This window comes from Borostomias antarcticus, assembly GCF_949987555.1.
Source record: "Borostomias antarcticus genome assembly, chromosome: 3".
Classification (NCBI taxonomy): domain Eukaryota; kingdom Metazoa; phylum Chordata; class Actinopteri; order Stomiiformes; family Stomiidae; genus Borostomias; species Borostomias antarcticus.
In genome coordinates, this window is record NC_140236.1 from 7,760,132 (window position 1) to 7,786,224 (window position 26,093).

Here is a 26,093-nt window from a genome sequence, read left to right on the forward strand (position 1 = left end):
CCGTGCGTAATCCTTCCAACGTTGGAGAGGCGGTGTACAACTGGGCTCACATCAGGACGCGCGGTGTGATTGAGTGCACATTTGGAATCCTGAAAAGCCGTTTAGATGCCCAGATCGTACCGGTGGGACAATGTTATACACTCCCCCAAAAGTATGCCAGATCATCGTGCTGCAACTTGCATAACATAAAATGACAATTTTTCCTTTGTTCGTCTTTTTAAATCATTCCACCTCCGTTTGCAGTCTTCCGCGTTTACACACACAAATGGCACTGACTGATTGGGAAATTAAACCCCAAATATGATTTTTTGCTGCAGTCGTGATATTTTTTTGCCGAAAGCTGTGAGACATGTTTTTGAACCTCGTCCGTGAGGCCTTCAAGTTCGCTGTCTGAAAATCGTATCTTTCTTTTTCTGTCTGCCATCGTCCAATGATATGCATACGAGTTGTATGCGCTGTATGCGCAGTATTTATAGTCATTTCCTATATCAGCAGCAAATTGCACTCAGCCGCAAACACCGAATGGGCGTGTTTGCGCTGGGATATTATTAGCGCAATGTCTTTAGTGAATAGGTTTTTAAAACGGAGCACATAGCGGGCGCAACTGACGCGCAATATAATGGGGCAATTAGCGGGCGCAATTTGCTTTAGTGAATTCGCCCCAATGTGTTGTGGTCCAGTCCCTTTTCGCCCTGCTGGCCTCCTGCCTGGACCCTTGCCCCTGCCCCCAGACCCTCGTCCTTGCCCCAGGACTCTTAGCCCCTTTCCTCCATGCTTGCCCCCTGCTCCCAGCCTGGACCCTTGCTCCCAGTGACTCCCAGCTCTGCACTCCTGCTCAAGGCTAAAGGTGACCGATCCTTCGAAGTAGTGGCTCCGAGGCTGTGGAACACCCTTCCATTGGACCTACAATCTGTGGCCTCTGTTGACTCTTTTAAAAGTCAGCTTAAGACTCATCGGCTCAGACTATTCTTTGTCAAGCCTCCTGTGTTTTTTGTGTGTTTCTTTGTCTTTGTTTTTTGTGTTTTGTGCTTTATGCCATTGTTTTTATTCATTGATGTTTTGTGAAGCACTTTGGGAACCTGTCTGTGAAAGGTGCTATATAAATAAAATGTAGGCTACTTACTTACTAGCGGAGGGAGCAGGGGGGCCAAAGGGGCGGTTGCCCCGGGTCCACAGTCCTAAGGGGCCCAAGACTGAACCTGCATTTTTATTGCATACTGTATAGTTAAATATTTAAAATAAAATTTGTTTAGTGTGGGGGGCGCTTACCATGTAAAGGCTAGTCCTTTCTCCAGTGGCATGGGTTTGAATCCGGCCCAAGCCCTTTGCTGCATGTCTTCCCCTCTCTCTCGCTCCCACCTTTCCTGTCTGTCACCTACACTGTCCTATCATAATAAAGCAGAAACCCCCCCCCCCAAAAAAAAAAAAAGTGTTAAGTGTGTCTTGATTGCGGCAAAAAGTGGAAAAAAAAAATCTTTGTTTTGTCATTGACACCCACTTATTAGCATACCCCCTTAATAGGGACCCCGCCTATCTGAGACGCTCGTGAGCGATGATCGGTTAGGGTTAGACTAGTGATGGGCAATTCGACTCTTTTCTAAGATCCGCTTCTTTCGAGTCGATTCATCTAATTGAACCGGATCTTTTCGAACCTTTCGAGTTTCGAGTTTTTTGCCGGCGCCAGCTCAGTAGACTAGGCACGTTCCTTGACAGCTGACCGAACACTTATCTCCGGTGCAAATCCATGAATTATCAGTCAATCCAGCCTCTAGGCTACATTCGTTAGGCTACTCAGAAGCAAATGCGACGATTATCGAGAAGTTTAGGTTTTTCTGTGTAGTAGGCTGTATTTAGTTATTTCTTTGACAGGTTTCTGGTAGGCTAATATGTTCGGGTAAAGAACAAAGGTCGAAACCATCTTTATGCCTGACTAGGTTCTCTCCGGTGCAACTACTCAACATGTGCATTTTAATAAAGATTGTTTTTAAAAGCCACTCTACGTTGATTGCTTCGGTTTGTGTCAAAGCCTACAGGCTGCGCCCAATACCGCCCCTCTTGGCGGTGTCAGGCCAAATGTGTCCGAGTTATTATATAGCCCAATGGTCGGAGTGCCAAAATGTGTCCGGCTAACGTTTTTAGGATAAGTCAATGGAGTTTAACATAACACTGGTTATGCTAAGGGGGCTTTTTTTGTGTGTTGCCTGTAAGCCGACACACCTAGAAGAGGGAATCCTTTTTGTCGCTCCCTTCCTCCCTTCCTCTGTCCCTGTTGGCGTTGTTGACCTGCAGTTCTATGTTGCTACCACAAGAAGCAGTGGTCCCAGAACATCAAAAGAAAAAGATTACACAGATGTCCCAGGTTAGCGGTGGCCGAGTGAATAGTGCGCTGCCTATCACCGCGAAGGTTGTGAGTTCAATCCTTGGTGTGGACATACCAAGGTACCTAACATATTTTGTCACTGGAAGTTGTAGAAGTATGTAACGAGCGTGGCTGATATTTGTTAATTATGGACCCTTTTACAGCCTAGTTAGCACAAGTATGCGCGCGCATTCTTGAAACAGTAGCAGAGGAAGACAGACGAAATCGCCATTATTAAGCGTACGGACCAATACATCCATGGTACGGACTGGACTGAGGACATCATCAAAAATGCCCGCGTTTGCGGTGCCCATTTTATATCAGGTAAGTTATTTTGACTACCTGGTTTCACTGGAATGTCTTGTTGAAATGTAGCCCTTCTCAGTACCGTTGTCGCATTCCGCTCGCTCATGCCAGACAACAGTCCTTTGCTGGTCCATTCACTTTGCCGTCAAAATAAATCGGTGTTGGCCTAGTTAAAAATTATTTATTTTTTTGTCCCATTGAAACTGCTGGAAACTGCTTTTGGAATGTTCAGAAACTTTACGTTTTTAGAGTGGTGGCAGCAGTTGCTTTGAAAATATTCACGCATTTTGTAAACTGCTGGCACAAGTACAGATTTGACAGCTCACACACATATTATATATCAAAATGTTCACACAACTGTGCTGATTCGTACAATGTAAGTATCTAAGCTGTGTGACTTACAGTTTTTACTGTATGACGATTTGTTCGGGAACTGCACTCCCCATTGAAACATATGGCACCACACTCTAACTTTTGAGCTGTTAATTTTGCATTTTTACCCTTTTTCTAACTTGTCGCTATGCCTACAGTTTTAACAGATCATACACATATTATATATTGAAATGTTCACACAACTGTGCTGATTTGTACAATGTAAGTATCTAAGCTGTCTGACGTATAGTTTTCACTGTGTGACGATTTGTTCGGCAACTGCGCTCCCCATTGAAACGTATGGCGAGTGAGTCAGCGAATTCTGTGTGTTCTGTGCTTTGGTGCTGTAGAGCTGCTGCTGCGCTGTGGTTGCTATGGTGACAGTTCACATATTCTTGAGCTAGCTGTGACTGCTAAAAAGATGTTGGTGGCTTGTCATCGAAAATCTATTCAATATCCTGTTATAGGCGTCATAGTTCTTAAGTTAACTTGCATCAGCACCCTCATTAGTCTACTTAAATTCTAACCCTGTTTGTACTGTAACACTACTTGAATTTTATAATCCTTCTACTTTAGTACCAGTAGTACTAACTGTGGTAGGCTATTTATAGTATAGTTTATAGTAGTTTATTAATATTTAGTTATATTTATTATTATTGATAGTGCTAACAGTTATATTTGTAGCTATAATAGTAATAGCAATTGAATTTATAGTAGTTATATGTACAGTAGTTATAATAGTACTGGCAGTAGTTGTTATATACCTGAACTCTAACAGTAAGGTTACTGTTAACCCTAATACTATTGTTAACCCTTACAACACTGCAGTGTTGATCTGTTAATGTAGGGTAATCCTCTCAACAGGCATCCTTTTTATAACAACAGAAGCATTCACCTCAACTTCCATACCAACACCTCCAACAACTACTGTGGTAGCATTTGTATTCCTACCTTCCTTCCTTAGGCTACTTACTTCCATCCTACCATCCAACCTTCCTTATATTGAAATACATATTCAGAATGACATTCAGACTGTAAACTAATATTTATCCTTTTTTTGAGCTATTGAGCTTATTAAAACGATGTCATGAGATGTTTAATCTATTTTTGAGTGTATTACAAGCAGTAGTTTTTTATATTTACATAGAAATTTATTTAGTAGTATTGGTAGTGCTAACAGTTATTATTGTAGTTATAATAGTTATAGCAATAGTGTTTATAGTAGTTATACAGTATTTACAATAGTTAGTAGTTATAATATTATTGGCAGTAGTTGTTACAACCAGCTTCAGCAACTAGCCCACCTCACATTTTCTCCAGGAAATGTATTTTCTAGTTGTTATTATTGTGACACATTGCTTGAACACTTTGTTGTTGTGTGTAGGTGTGTCTTGATTGTGTAGGCTATACAGCTGTGTGGCTGGACATTCAACAACATCATTGGATGTTAAACTGTATTTTGCCTTGCCTTGGTTGCCCACTAGTTAAGTCTGTCATATATTATTTTATTTTATCTGACTGAGGTTTGAGCAAATTATGGGAAAAATCCATGGTGCCGACCATGGTGCTGAAATAACTTTCAGCAGTTGTGTTGCTTAAATATCGGCAGGCCACCATTTATTGATAAATCCATGGCGCTGTCCATGGTGCTGAAATAGAACACCTAATTGTAACCGGCATTTCTTTCCGTTCGTCTACGAAAGCCTACTGCATGTGTGTGTGCGTGTGTGTGTGTGTGTGTGTGTCATGTCGCCCATTGCATGCGGGTGTTGTATGTCATGTGACAAATAAAGTATTCTTCTTCTTCTAGTTCCTAGCTCCTAGTTCCCATCAGCTCTCCCCCTTCAGATTCCCCCTAATGCCCCCTGCTCTCCCAGTCTTCAACCTGGCCCCCTCGGGTTCCCCCTGGTGCCCCCTCTCTAGCCCCTCCCTACTCCAGTGGCCAGGTATTGTTCCATCGAAGGTACTGGGGAAGCAAAGGTCCTTCAGTACCACCTCTAGTACCTGGATCCGCTGAGTCTCTCCAGTTCCCCCCTCTTTCTCTCCCACCAATTCCCTCCAGCCCCTAGTTCCTACCAGTCCCAGTCCCTGTGTCCCACTCCAGGTTCCAGACGTAGTTCCAGTCCCTAGTCCCAGTCCCTTTTCCCCTGTGTCAGCCCTAGTCCCCTAGTCCTAATTCCTCTGCGTTTGTGTTGGTGTCTTGGTTGGAATCCCTCCATGTCTTTGTCTGGTGATTGTATGCACCTGTGTCTCGCTGTGTCTTGTTGCTCACCTGCACTTCGTTCCTTGATTGTTTTCCCTGTGTATTTAAGCGCAAGCGTTTTTCTTAGTGTTGCTCCTGTGCTCTCTGGTTTGACCTTTTGAATTTAAAACCCCTGAACCTTAGCTGTCTGCCTCTCCATCTGCATGCTTGGGTCCAAACTCCACCAAACCCTAACACAATGTTTATATTTCAGTCTTTTTCCTCTATTGTTTTGTTACCAAATTTGTGTGTTTGACAATAATGTTTGTCGTCACCACCACCAGACCCTTTAGATTTTAGTCTGTCTTCCAACAAGCTTTCTTTATTCACACACTGAAACAAGAGGCGGAAAGTGAAATATTGCGTGCTCATTGGGTCATCAGACAATCTGTCCACAAGTTCTCCTTATGCCCTGCTGCTGGTCTGAAATGTCTCTGAGAGACATGTTGGCCCTCAAACCCTTGAAGCGCAGCTCGATACTGCTATTCTCAGCTTTGTCTTCTGTTACATAAAGAGGCTTCCACAAGCAGGTAGCTTGGCTCCAACAGAGAGAAGGCATTTTTAGACAGAGCTTCTGCAAATTTGCTGCAAATTGGTCCCGCAATGGACCCACAATATCTGCTCTGCCCATTTAGATAGAGGTGTAATATTTCCATAGCAGCTCTTTGTTTAGATAGCATTCCGCGCCTCCGCATTTAAAAGAGGCGTGAACAATCAGCAGTTCTTCAGTAGTCTTCCGTGTTAGCGGAATGCACCATTCAGACGAAAAGGGGAGTCGGGCCGTTGCGGGAATATCACTACCTCAAAAGACGGAACGAAAGGGGGGAGAATCTGTTACACCAATCCATGCCTGTTCAATTTATACCAACGGCGAAACATACAATTGGCACAAGTACTACGTCTTAACAAGTCTGTCTGAATGACCCTAGAGAGAGAGCAAAAGAAGACAAAGGTTATATCGACTTTTTAGTTCTTAGACCAAGGAAAATATCCATATATTACAGTCAGTCATGGTCCCCAAACCCAGTAGCTCACATTCTGTTTCTCTCGCAAATCAGTCTGGATACTCTCCATAGAGATGCGTTTGTGCCAGCTCAGAAATCGATCTCGCTAATCAGCGTTCTGTGAGGAAATTCAAATAGCTACACTGGGTGGGTTAGGTGTGACGACAGCGAGGAGCGGTTGAAGTTAGCACGCCATTCATCCAATCACCTGCCAAGGATTTTTGAAAGTGCCTGCCGTTTTCCAAACAGTTTCCAACGGAGAGTTCAAAAGTTCACGAGATCAGGATGGTCTCACGAGGCTACTGGGTTTGTTTATACGAAGCAAATCGTCTGGGGTGTCAGGTTACCAACCCAGACCATAGGAGCCAAATCACAAAAGCAAACATAAAGACAAAAAACGTAGGATTCTACAATGTTTTATTCATACACATTGAATACACACTTTGACTTTCACAGTGTTCAACCTGTTCTCAACATTCTTTCTACACTTACTGTAGAAGTAAAGCATGAGGACTCTCTACAAGGAGATGTGGTGCTGGAGATGTTTTCAACTAAGCAACTGTGGCCAGACCCACATAGTTGCTCTCCCGGTCAAAGATGGTGTAGTACTGCCTGATGAAGACATCACCCAGGATCCAGAGATTGCCAGGGCCACCACCAAAGCCAGTGCTGCAGCCATATGAATACTAGAAAGAGAGAGAGAAAAAGGGAGAAAGTTACTTCATTTGTTCTTTTCTTCCCACATGTTGAAATGCACCATTCTTGCTGACATCAGCAGGGCTGTTTCTATGGTTATACCACTGCTAGTGCCGGTGGACTGACCTGGAATGTGTAGGCAGAGGCGGGGAGGGTGAAAGCATGTCCGTTAAGGGTGAAGGTCACCTCAGGCATGTTGGGGATGTTCTGACAGTTGACAGCAGCCTGGGTGAGAAACGTCATATGTTAGACTTCCCTGTGGATGGACGTTATTGGTGAATGGAGATATTAAACAATCCACAATGTTTTCTGACTCACTTCATATTGGTTTCTGCTGGCTCCCACCCAGGCGTTCATGTTGTTGATTTCATTGATGGGGCCAGCGATGAGGGACGTCCCAGTGTCAATGATGGCCTGGCAGCCACCAGCGCAAGCCACGGCTTGTCCATTGATGGTGACACTGTCAAGAGAAACGGCGATCAGGGATACATGCGTTCCGAAGACGGTAATGAACAACATGACATAGTTTGAGGTAACTGCCATGCAGTTTTTTTTTTCTGAATGTCTTGTGTTGCAAGGAGAGACACGATTATGGGTGCTGGTGCAGAGATGTCTCTTGGGTGTAATGTAACATTCTGTCGGGTGTGTGCAGCACCTGTCCATAGTGATCTGCCAGTAGGTCTCAGAGGTCAGGGGGATCCAGGTGATTTCACCTGTGAAGTAGTTGGCATCAATGCCACCAAAGGTCACCACACCACCCTGCTCGGAACTGGGGGAGGAGACAGATCAGAGGTCATTGACTCTCACACTACAGTGGTGTATAGTCATACAGAAGAAGGGGTTGGTTACTTAGAGCTGTGCTATATTTTTTAACAATGGTATTTGTATCGTTAATCAGATAAACCATTGGTAAACAATGGTTTAAATAGCCTATTTTATCCCAGAGCACCAGTGACCCCCATGACCCCCAACATAACTATATGGAAAAAAGTATTGGGACATCTATACATTACACCTACAGGAGCAGAACAGACACACTCCAAAATCTTGTAGAAAGCCTTCCCAGAAGAGTGAAGGTTGCTATAGCAGCAAAGGGGGTACCAACTCCATATTAATGCCTATGAATTTAGAATGGGATGTAATGGGAAGCATCAAAGCTCCTGTAGGAATGAATGGGAAAAAATAATGGGATGCATAAAAGTTTCTGTAGGTGTAATGTGTAGATGTCCCGATACTTTTGTCCATATAGTATATGTGTGCCTACCCTCCCAGATAGACGGAGAAGACCTTCTCGGGTACTAGGTTCTGACTCATCATGTTGTCAAAGACGGGCGTGGCCCCGGAGGATGAAATGGAGGGGAAGGCCAGGCCCAGGATCCCGTCAGCTGCCATGTAAGCCATGAAAGGCGCCTCCGTCTGGCTCAGACCGAAGATCTGATGGTTCACGGAGATCCCGCCCACCTGGAACCACCGCATACAAACTAGTTACAACTTACCAGTGTCACTGTTTATCGTGTACTTTATTATAATGTACTTTAATCATATAAAAAGGTATTACAATGTTTCCCAGAGCTGCTCATTTTCGATTTTATATATATATATTTTATGATTGGTTGATGGGTTACCTCGACAGTATCATAGCCCAGTTGTCCAGTCATGCTGCCAGTTCCGTACTGGATAGAAATTTGCTGGTTTGCCCAACTGAAGGAGCTGGATTGTTTTGGGTTGTATTTCCTGTGGTTCTCTGCAGAATATGTAAATGTTACTGAAGGTCATACAGTCCTTTCAGCTGCTTGTGACAGTAACTGGTAACACTTGTGTCTGAGTTGAAGTTAGAAAATGCATTTTGAGTTATTTTTTCTTGATGACAACATCTACAATGTGTTTTGAGAATAGGATTTGAATTGGATTTGTTTTATAAAATGTCATTGATTCATATCTCTGCTTTACTTTCAAACACGCCCGGTCCCCCAATGCATGGTGCAGGTGAATTAAAACAAGCTCTTTCATCCTTATTATATATAATCCTATATTCTGTACCACAGGACTCCTCTGTGAAAGAGATTGACTCCCTGTCCGTTTAAGTAAAGGTGGATTGAGTCGTAGGGCCAGTCGTACTCACGGCAGGCCTGGCTGTTGCATTGGACTGAGGGCACCCAGATGTTGGAAGATCCAGTGTCAAATATCACGTTGAAGGACTGTGGGGGGTTTCCAATGGAGATCACACCGAAGTAGGAAATCTGGAATTGAAAAGAGGAACAGCAGTTGAGGTTAGGAACTGTGGAAATGTAATCAGTCAGTCAATAGATATGTATGTGAAACTACCAGATACTGTACACAATTCATGGCGTGTGTGGTGTACTTACATCAGCATCGTTGGTCATGGCTTCATTGCCCTGCTGGACAAACTTGGTCATGGGGTTGTGAGGGTACCGAAGTCTGTACTCCTCCCAGAGACCCATCTCCATCAGCTTCTCCCTGGCAGTCTTCCCCTTGATCAGAGGCACCCTGGAAAACACACACACGACAGAGAAAGGGTCAGAAAAGTCAGTATTTCTCATTTACAAATGCCAGAGGAAATGATGTGAGGAAAAGGAAAGAAAAAATAAGTACTTGTAAAGACATTCAGAGAGGGCCACTAGAGCGCACAGGACAACAGCCCACTTCATCTTGATTGGTCAGTTTAACTTCTCACAGACCCAAAGAGTGAGGAGAAGGCAGGAGACCTCCGTCCTTATATACTGTATGGAATCTAGTGTCCGCTGAATGCCCTACTGTACCATATCACACCACATCATTATAAGAGATAAGATACAGAACCACGTAATAGGGATACAAACATACTCCCCTATCTTAAAAACAAAGAGTAAATGAAGAACTACAGTTCATATAAAAGAATCAACATTTGGAACTTTTAATTTATTGACATTCAGATCCCTTTGAGTTAGATACTGTAAAGGCCAGTAATGTAAGGTACAGTAATCCTCTGTAGTGTACTGTTGTTTAATCTTATCCACTTTTTCCAGGTGGAAAGACTGCCAAACAGTTTATCAGGCCAAAAACATAGAATGGCCCTATGCATAAACAAGTCCATCTATAAAGTACCGCAATACCATCTATTAAAATAAATATTTGCATGTATTTGCACTTCACGTGAACACTTTTACTCACCAAAGATAATCTTGAATATGACTAGAGAATGTTCTTATGATGATTAATGTTTTATGCAAAACCTTTTTATAACATGGTAATCTAATCACTTCTTTATCCCATGAACAGAATATGAAGTCCAACAGAGAGAGAGAGTGAGAGAGAGAGCAAGAGAAGTCAAAAGTTCTATCCACTTTTTGGTTCTTCGACCGAGGGATATATATATTCCATTCAGTCATGGTGTTATGGTCCTCCTGGCCCCATCTTCCCTGCTTGCCCCCTGCTCCCAGCCTGGAGCCTTGCCCTTGACTCTCAGCTCCTTTCCCCCACTTTTGCCTGGGCTGCCTATCCTCCCAGTGACTCTCTGCCCCTGCACCTCTGTGCACAGTGCTGTGGCTCTGCCACACACCTGACCCCAGAAGACGTGGAGTTGTGCCTGCTTGCTGAAGCCCTCCTACTCTGCACTGCCTGTCACTCCCCTCTGAGATTTTTGTGCGCCTTGTTACAGTACCATGTAATGTTTTGCCTACTGTACTTGTGTGTATTGTCTTGTGTACGTTCTCCTGCCATCCCTGTATTTAGTTTGTGTCCTCCCAACCCCAGCTCTAGCCACTATTTTCCCCTTAGTCCCACTCCAGTCCCTGTCCTGGTGCTCCCGGTTCTAGCCTCCCTACTCTTTGTGCTCCTAGACCTAGTCCCTCTAGCCCCTATAGTCTCCTCTGCTTTCTCTAGTCTCCCCCTCTAGGCTCAAGTCACCTCTAGCTCCACTAGTGCCATCTAGTCCCCTCCAGCCCCTCTCAAGTTCCCAGACCAGATTCCGACCCCAGTCTGTCCCGCACTCTAGTTCCCAACCCCTAGTTCTGTTCCCACTCTAGTCCTAGCCCAGTCCATATTACAGTCCCCGTCTCGGCTCCTGTTCCCTTGAGTCCTAGTTTCCTCTGCCCTTGTGTTGGTGTCTTGTTTGGAATCCCTCCATGTATTTGTCTGGTGATTGCATGCACCTGTGTCTCATTGTGTCTTGTCACTCACCTGCATCTCATTCCTTGATTGTTCTCACTGTGTATTTAAGCCCTCATGTTTCTTTTGTCCTTTTCAGTCCATTCTCTACTGTGTGTCAGCAGTGCTCCCTGTGTGCCTGTGGTTTTTCTGCCATTTTTGAACACCTGAAAGTACGCTGCCTGCCTCTGCCCTGCAACATTGGGTCCCATCTCCCACAAACCTTAACACATGGTACCCAAAGCCAGACCATAGATGCCAAATAACACAAGCAAACACATACAGACAAACATATTTTATTCATATACATTCATTTGACAGTTTCCAGCATGTTCTCGGCATTAGTTCTACACCTAGAAGTAAAACATGAGGACTCTCTACAAGAAGATGTGGTGCTGGAGATGTTTTCAACTAAGCAACTGTGGCCAGACCCACATAGTTGCTCTCCCGGTCAAAGATGGTGTAGTACTGCCTGATGAAGACATCACCAAGGATCCAGATATTGTTGATGCCGCCACCACTGAAGCCAGTGCTGCAGCCATCTGAATACTAGAGAGAGAGAGAAAGGGAGAAAGTTACTTAATTTGCTCTTTTCTTCACACATGTTGAAATGCACTATTCTTGCTGACATCAGCAGGGCTGTTTCTATGGTTATACCACTGCTAGTGCTGGTGGACTGACCTTGAATGTGTAGTAAGTGGCGGGGAGGGGGAAAGCATGTCCGTTAAGGGTGAAGGTCACCTCAGGCATGTTGTAGATGTTCTGGCAGTTAACAGGAGCCTGGGTGAGAAACGGGACACATTAGACTTCCCTGTGGATGGACCGGTGTTTGTGAATGGAGATCTTAAGAAAACGTTTTCCAACTCACTTGTCCGTATTGGCCGGTGCCGCCTCCCACATGGGAGTTAATGCTGCTGATATCATTCGCGGGGCCAACGATGAGGGACGTCCCAGTATCAATGATGGCCTGGCAGCTGCCATTGCAAGCCACGGTTTGTCCATTGATGGTGACACTGTCAAGAGAAACAGCGCTCAGGGATAAATGACAGAAACAAACAACATGACATCGTTTGAGGTAATTGGTACAGTGTGCATGTTGTTTTTTTCTTAATGTGCTGTGTTGTAGGGAGAGGCACAACAATAGCTGCTGGTGCAGAGATGTCTCTTGGGTGTAATGTAACATTCTGTCATGTGTGTGCAGCACCTGTCCATAGTGATCTGCCAGTAGCTCTCAGAGCTCAGGGGGATCCAGGTGACTTGACCCGTGTAGTGGTTTGGGTCAACGCCACCAAAGGTGATCTCACTACCCTGCTGGGCACTGGGGGAATAGACAGGTCAGAGGTCATTGACTCTCACACACAACAGTGGTGTGTAGCCATATAGAGAAAGGGGTTGGTTACTTAGTGCTCTGTGCTACATTTTTAATGATGATATGTTTATCCTTCAGTACTTTGGGCTGAGGTAGACGGAGAAGAGCTTCTGATCCACTAGGTTCTGACTCATCATGTTGTCAAAGACGGGCGTGGCCCCGGAGGCTGACATGGAAGGGAAGGCCAGGCCCAGGGTCCCGTCAGCTGTCAGGTATTCCATGAAAGGCGCCTCCGTCTGGCTCAGACCGAAGATCTGATGGTTCACGGAGATCCCGCCCACCTGGAACCATCGCAAAGTCAGTCAGTCACCACACACACACACACACACTAATTACCAGTGTCACTGTTTATCATGTACTTTAATCACATAATAAGGTATCATAATGTATCCCAGAGCTGCTCATGTTCAATCTAGTTTTTTTATGACTGGTTGATTGGTTACCTCGACGGTGTCATAGCCCAGTTGTCCAGTCATGCTGCCAGTTAAGTACCAGATATCAAGTTGCTGGTTTGCCCAACTGAAGGAGCTGGATTGTTGTGGGTTGTATTTTCTGTGGCGCTCTGCAGAACATGTAAATGTTACTGAAGGTAATACAGTCCTTTCAGCTGCTTGTGACAGTAACTGGTAAAATTTATGTCTGAGTTGAAGTTAGAAAATGCATTTTGAGGTATTTCTCTTCAATGACATTACAATGTGTTTTGAGATTATGATTTGAATTGGATTTGTTTTATAAAATGATCTGCTTTACTTCCAAACATGCCCTTCCCCCAATGCATGGTGCAGGTGAATTAAAACAAACTCTTTCATCCTATAACCCTTTATTCTGTAAGACAGGACTCCTCTGTGAAAGAGATTGACTCCCTGTCCCTTTAAGTAAAGGTGGATTGAGTCGTAGGGCCAGTCGTACTCACGGCAGGCCGGGCTGTTGCAGTAGACTGAGGGCACCCAGAGGTTGGAAGATCCAGTGTCAAAGATCACAGTGAAGGACTGTGGGGGGTTGCCAATGGAGATTACACCGAAGTAGCACAGCTGGAATTGAAAACAGGAACAGCGGTTGAGGTTAGGAACTGTGGAAATGTAGTCAGTCAACAGATATGTATGTGAAACTACCAGATACACAATTCATGGTGTGTGTGGTGTACTTACATCAGCATCATTGGTCATGCCCTGATTGCCCTGCTGGACGAACTTGGCCATGGGGTTGTGAGGGTACCGAAGTCTGTACTCCTCCCAGAGACCCTTCTCCATAAGCTTCTCCCTGGCAGTCTTCTCCTTGATCAGAGGGACCCTGGAAAACACACACACACGCATGACAGAGAAAGGGTCATAAAAATTGGTATTTCTTATTTGCAGATGCCAAAGGAAAGGATGTGAGGAGAAAGAAAGGAAAAGGAAAAATTAGAAAGGAAGTACTTACTTGTAAAGACATTCGGAGAGGGCCACTAGGGCGCACAGGACAACAGCCCACTTCATCTTGGTTGGTCAATTTTGCTTCTTGTCACAGACCCAGAGAGTGAGGAGAGGGCAGGAGACCTCCGTCCTTATATACGGAAACTAGTGTCCGCTGAATGCCCTCCTGTACCATATCATACCGCATCATCATACTGTAAAAGATAAGAACCAAGTAATGTGTTTACAAACATAACATGACCCTAACTTAAAAACAAAGAGTCAGTGAAAAAGTACATTTCGTATCAAAGAATCAACATTTGAAACTCTTACTTTATTATGTGGTTGCAGGCTGTGACTGGCAGGTTACATCTAGTTATCTCCAATTTTTAATCTGTGTGGATTCTGATTTGGCATTTGCACTATTATTATCCAGTTCTTTAGAGTTTTTTCTTCCACATGTTTTTTTGCTACCTGTTAACTTCTCCCTACTTTGTGCTACAGAAACCATTCAAATATCAACACATTCAGCTCTTTAAGCACAGTATGGAACTTTATATTTGTTATACTTATAGCTTTTTTTTTTCTTACAATAGAAGTCAATGGGTGAAATAGACTGAAATTCTGTCATTGTCAGTATTTAAATGGATGTCATTGAAGACCTTAACAAGAGTGGTGTGGTTTGGTCGAAATCCTGACTGGAAGACATCATTATTTAGTGCCAGGAAGTTGGTAAGCTGTTGAAAAACTTATTTTTCAATGATTTCACTTAAGAACGGGAGGTTTGATATGGGCCTATAATTGTTCATGTGTGAGGTGTCTAGATTATTATTTTTTTAAGAGTGACTTGATGACTGCAGTTTTCAGGGTTTGTGGGAACACACCAGATAGAAGAGATGTTTTTACAATTTGTAGTAAATCAGAGGCCATGCAGTTATCTACATTTTTTAAAAAGCCTGTAGGCAGAATATCAAGGCAACAGGAGATTTCAAGCGGCCAAAATGAGTTTTCTCCAGAGGGTGGCTGGGGTCTCCCTGAGAGATTCAGGTTCAGTCATCCGGGAGAGACTCGGAGTAGAGCCGCTGCTCCTTTGCGTCGAAAGGAGCCAGTTGAGGTGGTTTGGGCATCTAGTGAGGATGCCTCCTGGGCGCCTCCCTAGGGAGGTGTTCCAGGCATGTCCGGCTGGGAGGAGGCCGCGGGGTAGACCCAGGACCAGGTGGCGGGACTACATCTCCGTACTGGCCTGTGAGCGGCTAAAGATTCCCCAGGCAGAGCTGGTTGATGCTGCCAGGGAAAGGGATGTCTGGGGCCCATTGCTGGAACTGCTGCCTCTTTCATTCATATTTGAATGTCAGAGCGCGTTCGTGGCTCTCCCCGCTCTGAGTGAGCAATGAAAATCGGCTTGCTTATTAATCTACTTTCGTCAAATATATCCGTTGGAAAAAATATTTTTTTATCCAGGCATCTTAGTTTTAACAGTATAATTGTGACTGAACAAGTTTTGTTTGCTAGTAGGTGGTATTAATTCTGTTCACAACAACGCAATGGACAGCCAGGCGAAATAGCTTCAGGGGACCTGGTCCCAGGCAAGTTAAACAGCTGTCCACCCAGAGACGGGGTCTCTCGTTGCGGCATGAAGTTCGCGGCTAACCCGCCGAGCTCGGGGGGCTCACAGGCCAGTGCGGAGATGTATTACCAGTAGGCTAATTATAGTGGAATTGCTGAATGACAGTTTATCATTTAATCTTTATGCCTACACATAAACTCATTTCCATGTATGTGAATAAAGTTAATTCCAGTTATTTACAAAATATCACGTCTCTGTCCATTTCTCAAAAAGGCAAATAATTTCTGTCAAATGATCACTCAAGTTTTATCACCAACCCCACAACTATTTTGAGTGACTATTGTGAAAAGCGCTATATACATAAAATGCATGATTAGACTATTATGCATAGGATGTTGTGCTGTGGTCATTTTCATTAATACATTTGATTAATCAGTCAATAGTATTATAAGCCCTTTCTTCCGTTCCAGGAAGACAGGTAAGTCAAACTCGAGAAAGCAGGGCAAGTCAAACCCGTTCCAGGAAGAGAGTTCACTGACAGCGTGGGTCAGCATGGTAACTCACTCTGGGAACTAGACCTGGTCCATGGCGTTATCCTACAGATAACGCCCTGTTACTCTCAATGCAATTTACCTATGAATGCGCTTCATTGGCCCGGTCGTCCGAGTCTACAGACAAAACCGTTCCGTTACTCACCAAAGTAAACACATTGTTGGAAAGATGAAAGCCTTTTCTCCAATGTCGCTACAGTTTGTAGTCCCCCACCTTTCAAATAAAAGGCAAATTTGTACACTTAAATGGCTTATATCCACAGCGCATCGACTGTCTTCTTCTACTGGCGATTTGGCGCTCTCCACTTTGTTTAGCCTACTCACTGCTGCCGCCCATGTTGGGGATGATGCATTACATCTTAAATGGTGTTGAGAGACTCGCGTTGAGGTATCTGATTAGCGGGAGAACATTTACGCTGAGTTATTAACTATGGCAAATTTTAAACTTTAAAACATGTAAATAAAACATGTAAATAATGTAATGTAATGCATTACAATTGACCTTTCAAGTCTGCCTACACTTAGGTTACTTAGCTAAGAACCATTTTAATTACATTTTAATTACATTTACTTATAAGGGCAAATACTTTACTTTCATATCTTCATATCAATATAATATCAAGACTAGCACTTTTGATAAAGTCTGCTAATTGCTCTACCACCGTTTTAGTCATACAATGGATGTGGATGGGCACCGTGTCTGATAAAGTCTGCTAATTGCTCTACCACCGTTTTGGTCATACAATGGATGTAGATGGGCACCGTGGAAAATCATTAAAAAAACATTTCACTCAATTTCAAAGACAAGAAACTCACGGAGGTGTTAGTTGGCATTCTGACATATAATTCGCCATAAAGTAAGATTCTAGTTCATCTGGAAAGGATGATTTTAAATATTTAGCATAGAAATATTTAGTCGCAGCACATACGTGTGTAAACTTCCGCAAACTAGGTAGCCTAGCAACATAGGCTCGATCACCTTGTTGAGAGGGGTCAGGGAAGAATTTTTACAGCTCACTTATCTGGCCCCCGGGTGATTACTGTTTTTTTGCTTCCCTCTGGAATATGTAGAGGTGGGTCGTATGCCCACCTCCCTTGTTCTCTGTAAAGCGCATTGTGTTGCCTCTGGGTATGAAATGCGCTATACAAATAAAGCTTTGATTGATTGATTGATTGATTGATTGATTGATTGATTGATTGATTGATAAACAATAACAATAGCTACCGTAAGCAGTTCCGCTTCCTGAATTTCCTCTGCGGATTGATCTACACATCTACAACAGTCGCTTCAATACAAGTCAATGGATTTCATAAAATTATCAATAAAACTCTACAGGATTTATACGTTGCGGCGAATTTGATGTCAGAACACCAACGGACACCAATTACCCCCTCGGTGAGCTTCTTGTCTTTGAAATGAAATGTTTTGGAAAAGTTTTTCAAAGTGCCCACCCACATCCATTGTATGACCAAAATGGTAGAGCAATTATCAGACTTTCTCAAAAGTGCTAGTTTTGTCAATGTTTTGATCTGAACAATTGTAAATGATCATAAGTAACCTTAAAACAGGGCTAAACATGCATTTTCCCTTTACTACTCCTTTAAAGTCACACTGAAACGGACATTTGAGATCATCTAACTTCTGTAGTTTGATGTATTTCCGACGCAAACAAGCTATGGGGGTGGGACATGTGTTTAGAGGAATTTGATTGGAATATTGACAAGTGGACGGGTTTTAAGAACTTTAGACATATTCGATAGAAGGATAGCCTTGATTGACGGGTGGATGTTGTGAGATTATTGGCCTAAAATCTGAGGTACCTGTTGTTGTCATTGCATGTGACCTACCGTTTTCCAGGAAGTAAGAAACTATATACTTTGATATAAGATTACAACAAAAGTAGAATTTTTTACATTTTTGGGCATACATTGTTGAATAGGTGAACACTATGACCAATTATGTGAACCGAACAGAATGCTTTTTTCATTTCAGTGCGACTTTAATGTTATGGAAGCTGCTGCTAGTTGTTGTGAGCCCATGAGCTTACTGGCTATCCCACTCTCATTGTGCTGGATTAGCATCGGGAGCATTGGAACTGATGTGTCCAGGTGACAAGACCCATCTTTATTTATCAGACATTACCAGTCTTACCAGTCCCGCACAGAAACAAGCCAGCCAACGCACATAAGCCAGGCTTGACCTGGCCTGGTTCAATATGGCTAGAGAATGTACTTAGAATGATGAATGCTTTATGCAAAACCTTAGAGGGTAATCTAACCACATCTTTATCTTATTAACAGAATATGAAGTCCAACAGAGAGAGCAAGAGAAGTAAAAAGTTCTATCCACTTTTTAGCCACCCAGGAAATGGACTGTTCCCTCTGCTACGGTGAGCGAAGAGCACTCACATGGCAAGCATATATGGATATTTACAGTATGGATATGTTATTCATATCCATATATAGCATGGACATAGTCCATCCAGACCGTTATATTTCTTTCTTACCCTTATTTTGTACTGTATAGTGTATTTTGTACATTTGTAACTTGTAAATTGAGTGTTCTCTGTGAGTCTGTGGTTGGAGTCTCTTATGTTGAGCATAATCTTGGAGTCGGCAGCAACATTTTACTGTGACTGTACACATACGTTATATGTGACGAATCAAGGAATCTTGATCTGTGTGTCATGTCTTGTTGCTCACCTGCACTTTATTCCTTGATTGTTCTCCCTGTGTATTTAAGCCCGCTTGTTTCCCTTTGTCCTTGTCGGTCCATTGTCTATGTTAGCATTGCTCCCTGCATTCCTGTGTGTTTCTTCTGCCATTTTTGAAACCTGTGAAACTGTCCAGCCTTCCTCCGTCCTGTAACATTGGGTCCCACCTCCTACAAACTTAACACATGGTACCCAAAGCCGGACCATATAAACCAAATCACACAAGCAAACACATAAAGACAAAAAACCTTTGCGATGCTACAACATATTTTACTCATAGGCATTAATTTGACTTTGACAGTTTCCAGAATGTTCTCAACATTAGTTCTACACCTAGAAGTAAAACATGAGGACTCTCTACGAAAAGATGTGGTGCTGGAGATGTTTTCAACTAAGCAACTGTGGCCAGACCCACATAGTTGTTCCCCCGGTCAAAGATGGTGTAGTACTGCCTGATGAAGACATCACCAAGGATCCAGATATTGTTGATGCCGCCACCACTGAAGCCAGTTCTGCAGCCATCTGAATTCTAGAGAGCGAAAAAGGGAGAAAGTTACTTAATTTGCTCTTTTCTTCACACATGTTGAAATGCACCATTCTTGCTGACATCAGCAGGGCTGTTTCTATGGTTATACCACTGCTAGTGCTGGTGGACTGACCTGGAATGTGTAGTAAGTGGCGGGGAGGGGGAAAGCATATCCGTTAAGGGTGAAGGTCACCTCAGGCATGTTGTAGATGTTCTGGCAGTTAACAGGAGCCTGGGTGAGAAACGGGAAACATTAGACTTCCCTGTGGATGGACCGGTGTTGGTGAATGGAGTTGTTAAGAAATTGTTTTCCGACTCACTTGTCCGTATTGGCCGGTGCCGCCTCCCACCTGGGAGTTAATGCTGCTAATGTCATTCGCGGGGCCAACGATGAGGGACGTCCCAGTGTCAATGATGGCCTGGCAGCCGCCATTGCAAGCCACAGTTTGTCCATTGATGGTGACACTGTCAAGAGAAATAGTGCTCAGGGATACATGCGCTCAGAAGACGGCAACAAGCAACATGACATCGTTTGAGGTAATTGGTACAGTATGCATGTTGTTTTTTTCGGAATGTGCTGTGTTGCAGGGAGAGGCACGACAATAGCTGCTGGTGCAGAGATGTCTCTTGGGTGTAATGTAACATTCTGTCGTGTGTGTGCAGCACCTGTCCATAGTGATCTGCCAGTAGCTCTCAGAGCTCAGGGGGATCCAGGTGACTTGACCTGTGTAGTGGTTTGGGTCAGTGCCACCAAAAGTCACCTCACTACCCTGCTGGGCACTGGGGGAGAAGACAGGTCAGAAGTCATTGACTCTCACACACAACAGTGGTGTGTAGCCATACAGAGGAAGGGGTTGGTTACTTAGTGCTCTGTGCTACATTTTTAATGATGATATGTGTGTCCTTAATGTGCCTTCAGTACTTTGGGCTCAGGTAGACGGAGAAGAGATTCTGATCCAGTAGATTTTGACTCATCATGTTGTCAAAGACAGGTGTGGCTCCGGAGTATGACATGGAAGGGAAGGCCAGGCCCAGGACCCCGTCAGACGGCAGGTATTCCATGAAAGGCGCCTCCGTCTGGCTCAGACCAAAGATCTGTTGGTTCACGGAGATCCCGCCCACCTGGAACCACCGCAAAGTCAGTCAACACACACACACTAATTACCAGTGTCATTGTTTATCAAATGTCCTTTAATCACATAATAAGGTGTCATAATTTGTCCCAGACCTGCTCATTTTGAACTTAATGTTTTTTTATGACTGGTTGATTGGTTACCTCGACGGTGTCATAGCCCAGTTGTCCAGTCATGCTGCCAGTTAAGTACCAGATATCAAGTTGCTTGTTTGCCCAACTGAAGGAGCTGGATTGTTGTGGGTTGTATTTCTTGTGGCTCTCTGGAGAACATGTAAATGTTACTGAAGGTCATACAGTCCTTTCAGCTGCTTGTGACATTAGCTGGCAACATTTATGTCTGAGTTGAAGTTAGAAAATACATTTTGAGGTATTTCTCCTCAATGACATCTACAATGCTTTTTGAGATTCGGACTTGAATTGGATTTGTTTTATATAAGATTTTATTGATTCATATCTCTGCTTGACTTCCAAACATGCCCTTTCCCCCAATGCACGGTGCAGGTGAATTAAAACAAGCTCTTTCATCCTTATTATATATAATCCTATATTCTGTAACACAGCACTCCTCTGTGAAAGAGATTGACTCCCTGTCCCTTTAAGTAAAGGTGGATTGAGTCGTAGGGCCAGTCGTACTCACGGCAGGCCGGGCTTTTGCAGTAGACTGAGGGCACCCAGAGGTTGGAAGATCCAGTGTCAAAGATCACAGTGAAGGACTGTGGGGGGTTGCCAATGGAGATCACACCGAAGTAGGTCATCTGATATTGAAAACACGAACAGCGGTTGAGTTTAGGAACTGTGGAAATGTCGTCAGTCAGTCAATAGATATGTATGTGAAACTACCAGATACACAATTCATGGCGTGTGTGGTGTACTTACATCAGCATCATTGGTCATGCCCTCATTGCCCTGCTGGACAAACTTGGCCATGGGGTTGTAAGGGTACCGACGTCTGTACTCCTCCCAGAGACCCTTCTCCATCAGCTTCTCCTTGGCAGTCTTCCCCTTGATCAGAGGGACCCTGGAAAACACACACACGACAGAGAAAGGTCAGAAAAATCGGTATTTCTTATTTGCAGATGCTAAAGGAAAGGATGTGAGGAGAAAGAAAGGAAAAGGAAAAATTTGAACGAAGTACTTACTTGTAAAGACATTCGGAGAGGGCCACTATGGCGCACAGGACAACAGCCCACTTCATCTTGGTTGGTCAATTTGTCTTCTTGTCACAGACCCAGAGAGTGAGGAGAGGGCAGGAGACCTCCGTCCTTATATACGAAATCTAGTGTCCGCTGAATGCCCTCCTGTACCATATCACACCGCATCATCATACTGTAAAAGATAAGAACCAAGTAATGTGTTTACAAACATAACCTAACATAACCCTAACTTAAAAACAAATAGTCTGAAAAAGTACATTTCGTATCAAAGAATCAACATTTGAAACTCTTACTTTATAACGTGGTTGCAGGCTGTGGCTGGCAGGTTACATCTAGTTATCTTCAATGTTATGTTAATGTCTGATTCAGCATTCGCACTATTCAGCATTCGCACTATTGTTATCCAGTTCTTTCTCGTTTTTTCTTCCATGTTTTTTGCCGCCTGTTAACTTCTTCCTACTTTGTGCTACAGAAATCATTCCAATATCAAAACATTCAGCTCTTTAAGCACAGTATGGGACATTATTATTTTTTTTTTTCAAGATATTCTGCTTTTTTTCAACTTTCTTTTGTACAATGGAAGTCAATGGGCAAAATAGACTGAAAGGTTCATTGTCGGCATCTAAATGGATGTCATTGAAGACCTTAACAAGAGCAGTCTCGGTGGTGTGGTGTGGTCTAAATCCTGAATGGAAGATATCATTATTTAGTGCCAGGAAGTTGTTCAGCTGTTGATAAACTGTTTTTTCAATGATTTAAAGGTATTATATGTTATATGTGGATTAAAATAAACATTTTTTTTTAAATAATACATCCATAGGGCTTTATGATATTTTGTCTGAAATTATTACATTTTGAAATTTTGACGGCCCGACAATTACACTCTGTTGATATCATACCAGCCAATAGTATTACAGCGTTGGTACTGCGTGCTGGGTTGCCAGGTACTATTCTAGCTTCACCACTGTGAGATTAGCAGTAGCCAGCAAATGTTATACTTCCATGAATTAGCAGCATTATAGATGTTGGTTAGCATCAAGTGTGTGTGCGACTATAAAACGGCAGCTTTTCCGTCCACTTCCGCTCACTCTTTTCAGCTAAACGTTTGGTAAAATGGTCGAGTTTTGTCGTCTTGCTTCTCCGCCTGAGCCCCGGTGAACCGTGCGATACGAATCTCAAAAGCTCAGTGACCGAAGAAGGAGCAAAAGTCTGATAAATATCGGGCCAGCCTTTTCTCATTGGACGGAGTTTATGGGGTTTCAAGGGATAAAGTCGCATGCTGACATGGCTACTTTTCTACTAGACCGGTAAGCTAGCTAACTAGCTATCGTTATCTTTTTTGGAATCTGCATAGCCAGACCTAACGTTATCTCCAGACTACAGCATCTAACGTAACTTATTACATGGCACTATGAAATACTTGATTGTGATTACTGATTAGTGTAACGTTATGTTCCTCTCGGAGTGAAGATCTTATCACAGTATGACTGAAACAGTGCATTCTCTGGCATTTTGGCAACCAATACATTGTGTTGTTGCAGTTCTTATCTTTAGACACTAGATGGGGGAAATAATTCACATACTACATATTATACCTTTAACTTAAAAGCAGGAGGTTTGATATGGGCCTATAATTGTTCATTTGTGAGGTGTCTAGATTACTCTTTTTTAAGAGTGGCTTGATGACTGCAGTTTTCAGGGTTTGTGGGAACACACCAGATAGAAGAGATGTGTTTACAATTTGTAGTAAATCAGAGCCCATGCAGTTAGATACATTTTTGAAAAAGCCTGTAGGCAGAATATATATTAGAGCCAGAATAGGAGCGATTTTCATGAAACTCGGTGGAGGGGTGTAGCATGGGCCAAGTTAGAACACGTTAAATTTTGGTGTGGATCAGAATCACTGGGCGGATACACAAATTAAAAGAAAACAACATTTGCCGTACTTGGACCGGCTTCGTTCCCTTTACATTTACTTCTCCTGACAGATTTTGTATACCGCTGGTGGCCGAGCAGTAATGTACCAGTCTAGCAATGCGTCGGCCCAGGTTTGATTCCTAAGTTCGGCTTTTGATAAACTTTTTTTTTGCTGTTAACGTCCAATATTGTCTTATGTTTCTATGCATGTAAAACAAACTCATACTGTATCTGACTCATGAAAAACAAATCAGATAAACACTGTTTTAGGAAAAGTTTAATTTTCTTAGGGGTGTAGCATAAGCCAACTTAGAACACATCCCAGAGTCATGGACACTGGGCTAGTGCCCCTCTACCCCTCCCAGAGTCATGGACACTGGGCTAGTGGCCTACCCCTCCCAGAGGCATGGACACTGGGAAAGTGCCCGTCCTTTTTACCCCCCAGAGGAATGAACAATGGACTTAAAGGACAATGCTCGTTTTTGACAACCTGGACCTTATTTACGACATATTATAAGACGTTTGACTCACCGAGATCACTTTGGTGTAGTTCGGAGGCCTGTAGAAGAAATGTAAAATCCAGCGCGAGCCAGTATATCCATGTAATGGCGGTGATCGGGGCAACGAGAATGCAGCTTCTAAAAATCTATTTTCTGCCATGAATCGCTAGTTGTGCTTACATAGAGCATAACTGTTGTGGTTTTCACATGCCGTGATCTTTAGAAACGTCTTTCGAAACGAAATAGCTACCTCACTTGCTCCAGCACTAATGCGCACGGCGCGCAATCGTTGCTCCAGCACGCTGTGCGCATGCGTGCTGGAGCAAGCGAGGAAGCTATTTCGTGTCTAACGACTCTCTAAAGATCATATTACAGAGGCATGGGAAATACCACAACAGGCCTATGCTCTCTATGTAAGCACAACTAGCGATTCATCCAGACAGATTGATGAAAACAACCGTTTCGCGGCAGAAAATAGATTTTTAGAAGCTGCATTCTCGTTGCCCCGATCACCGCCATTACATGGATATACTGGCTCGCGCTGGATTTTACATTTCTTCTACATGCCTCCGAACTACACCAAAGTGATCTCGGTGAGTCAAACGTCTTATAATATGTCGTAAATAAGGTCCAGGTTGTCAAAAACGAGCATTGTCCTTTATTTAGGTGGGCTAGCTTGCAAAAGCTAGCCCAACTTGTGATATTCACACCATTTCTTTATTTCTTTCTTTCTTATTAGGTGGGCTAGCTTGCAGAAGCTAGCCCAACTTGTGATATTCCCACTACAGTAGGACCCCACTTATCCGAACCCAATGGGACCGAAGGTCGTTCGTATCTCTGAAATGTCCGGATGACTGAAACATATGTTAATATGCACCAAATTCAATAAGTGGTATACTTGTTTCATATAGACTCATAATAGACCGATAAATACCCTTAATGCATCGAATTGCAATCAAATAGCCAACTAAACTCATACAGCCTAGCCTATAATAGGCCTACAGTAGCCTAGAATAAAATAAACAAATTTCCACTTGAGTGCATGCTTTGATCAAATACAGTACTTTATTCTCAAATGAGGCCTACGCTGCATCGATAGGCTACTGTATTCGCAGAACAAAATGGTATAGCCTAAAAACAACCCAACATTAGAATGTTGAACAATTAGAGCAAATTATGATAAATAAATAAATAAATGAAATGACAGACAAGTTGTTGTGTCTTAGGCTATTGCAGCCTAACAACCGATGTAGACTAACGTGGCCTAGGCTGTAGGCTATTATTTAACAAATATAGTAGGCCTAGTAGGCTAATCTACATGCTTACAACACGTCTGTGTTCCTGAAGTCCATTAACTGGGAACGACAAATGACTCGATACTCCTCTGCTTCAGGTTGCTGACGTGCTTTCTGGCTACCAAGGAATGCAGCTCTCGCGCAGCAGACTCGTTTTGAATTGAATTGAATTGAATTGAAACCTTTATTGCCCCAGAGGGGAATTTGTTTAGCACAAATCAAGCATACAGAAAACATTAAAATGTACGTCCATCACCAACACCACAATGTCACCAACCACCATCATCGTCATCACCATCCTCACCAACATCATCGCATCAACATCATCATCACTGCAACAGGCATCAACAGCTGTTCAAAAATGTAATGCTTCTTAGCACAAAAGAAGTTCTGGCTCGTTTTGTCCTTGTTTTGGGCATTCTAAACCTGCGTCCAGAGGGGAGTAGGGGGAACTCTGAGAAGAGTGGATGGGAAGGATCGTCCAGTATTCGTCTGGCAAGGTTGATAGTATATTGATCAGAGAGCTGAGAGATACTCTGAATATCTGAGCCAGTGATTTCCTCCCCGTCTTAGTAACCTTGTCCAGCATGTTTCTGTTCAGGATGGACAGACTTCCACCCCAGCACTGGATGGCGAAGGTCACCACGCTCTGAACGAACGTCAGGTAGAACAGTCTCAGTGTTGTTACGTCTGCCTTGTAGCTGCGTAGCTTCCTTAAAAAATAAAGTCTCTGTTGTGCTTTTGTGTATCTTGCCACTGTGTTGGCAGTCCAGGTGAGTTTGGAGTCAATGATAGTGCCCAGGTACTTATATTCCTCCACCGTCTCAATCGGTGTACCTTGTAGGGTAA

The 26,093-nt window shown here is 43.4% G+C and overlaps 3 protein-coding genes across 3 annotated transcripts; all 3 read right to left on the minus strand.

Annotated features, from left to right (window-relative positions):
• Window positions 1-6,834: 6,834 nt before the first annotated feature.
• Window positions 6,835-13,969, minus strand: LOC311307599 (pepsin A-like; the record flags this gene model as incomplete). The annotated part of the gene is made up of 9 exons (XM_084436425.1): window positions 6,835-6,969; window positions 7,106-7,204; window positions 7,298-7,439; window positions 7,635-7,748; window positions 8,244-8,440; window positions 8,605-8,723; window positions 9,102-9,219; window positions 13,643-13,784; window positions 13,914-13,969. 9 exons carry the CDS (start codon window positions 13,967-13,969, stop codon window positions 6,835-6,837), a joined length of 1,122 nt encoding a protein of 373 aa, XP_084292551.1.
• LOC311329913 (pepsin A-like) lies at window positions 11,537-13,622 on the minus strand (the record flags this gene model as incomplete). Its single annotated transcript, XM_084461865.1, has 8 exons — window positions 11,537-11,674; window positions 11,807-11,905; window positions 11,994-12,138; window positions 12,330-12,443; window positions 12,576-12,775; window positions 12,938-13,056; window positions 13,408-13,525; window positions 13,614-13,622. 8 exons carry the CDS (start codon window positions 13,620-13,622, stop codon window positions 11,537-11,539), a joined length of 942 nt encoding a protein of 313 aa, XP_084317991.1.
• A 5,139-nt stretch (window positions 13,970-19,108) lies between the features above and the next one.
• Window positions 19,109-21,573, minus strand: LOC311330023 (pepsin A-like; the record flags this gene model as incomplete). Its single annotated transcript, XM_084461972.1, has 9 exons — window positions 19,109-19,246; window positions 19,377-19,475; window positions 19,564-19,708; window positions 19,910-20,023; window positions 20,166-20,365; window positions 20,520-20,638; window positions 21,016-21,133; window positions 21,255-21,396; window positions 21,518-21,573. 9 exons carry the CDS (start codon window positions 21,571-21,573, stop codon window positions 19,109-19,111), a joined length of 1,131 nt encoding a protein of 376 aa, XP_084318098.1.
• Between the last annotated feature and the right edge of the window lie 4,520 nt (window positions 21,574-26,093).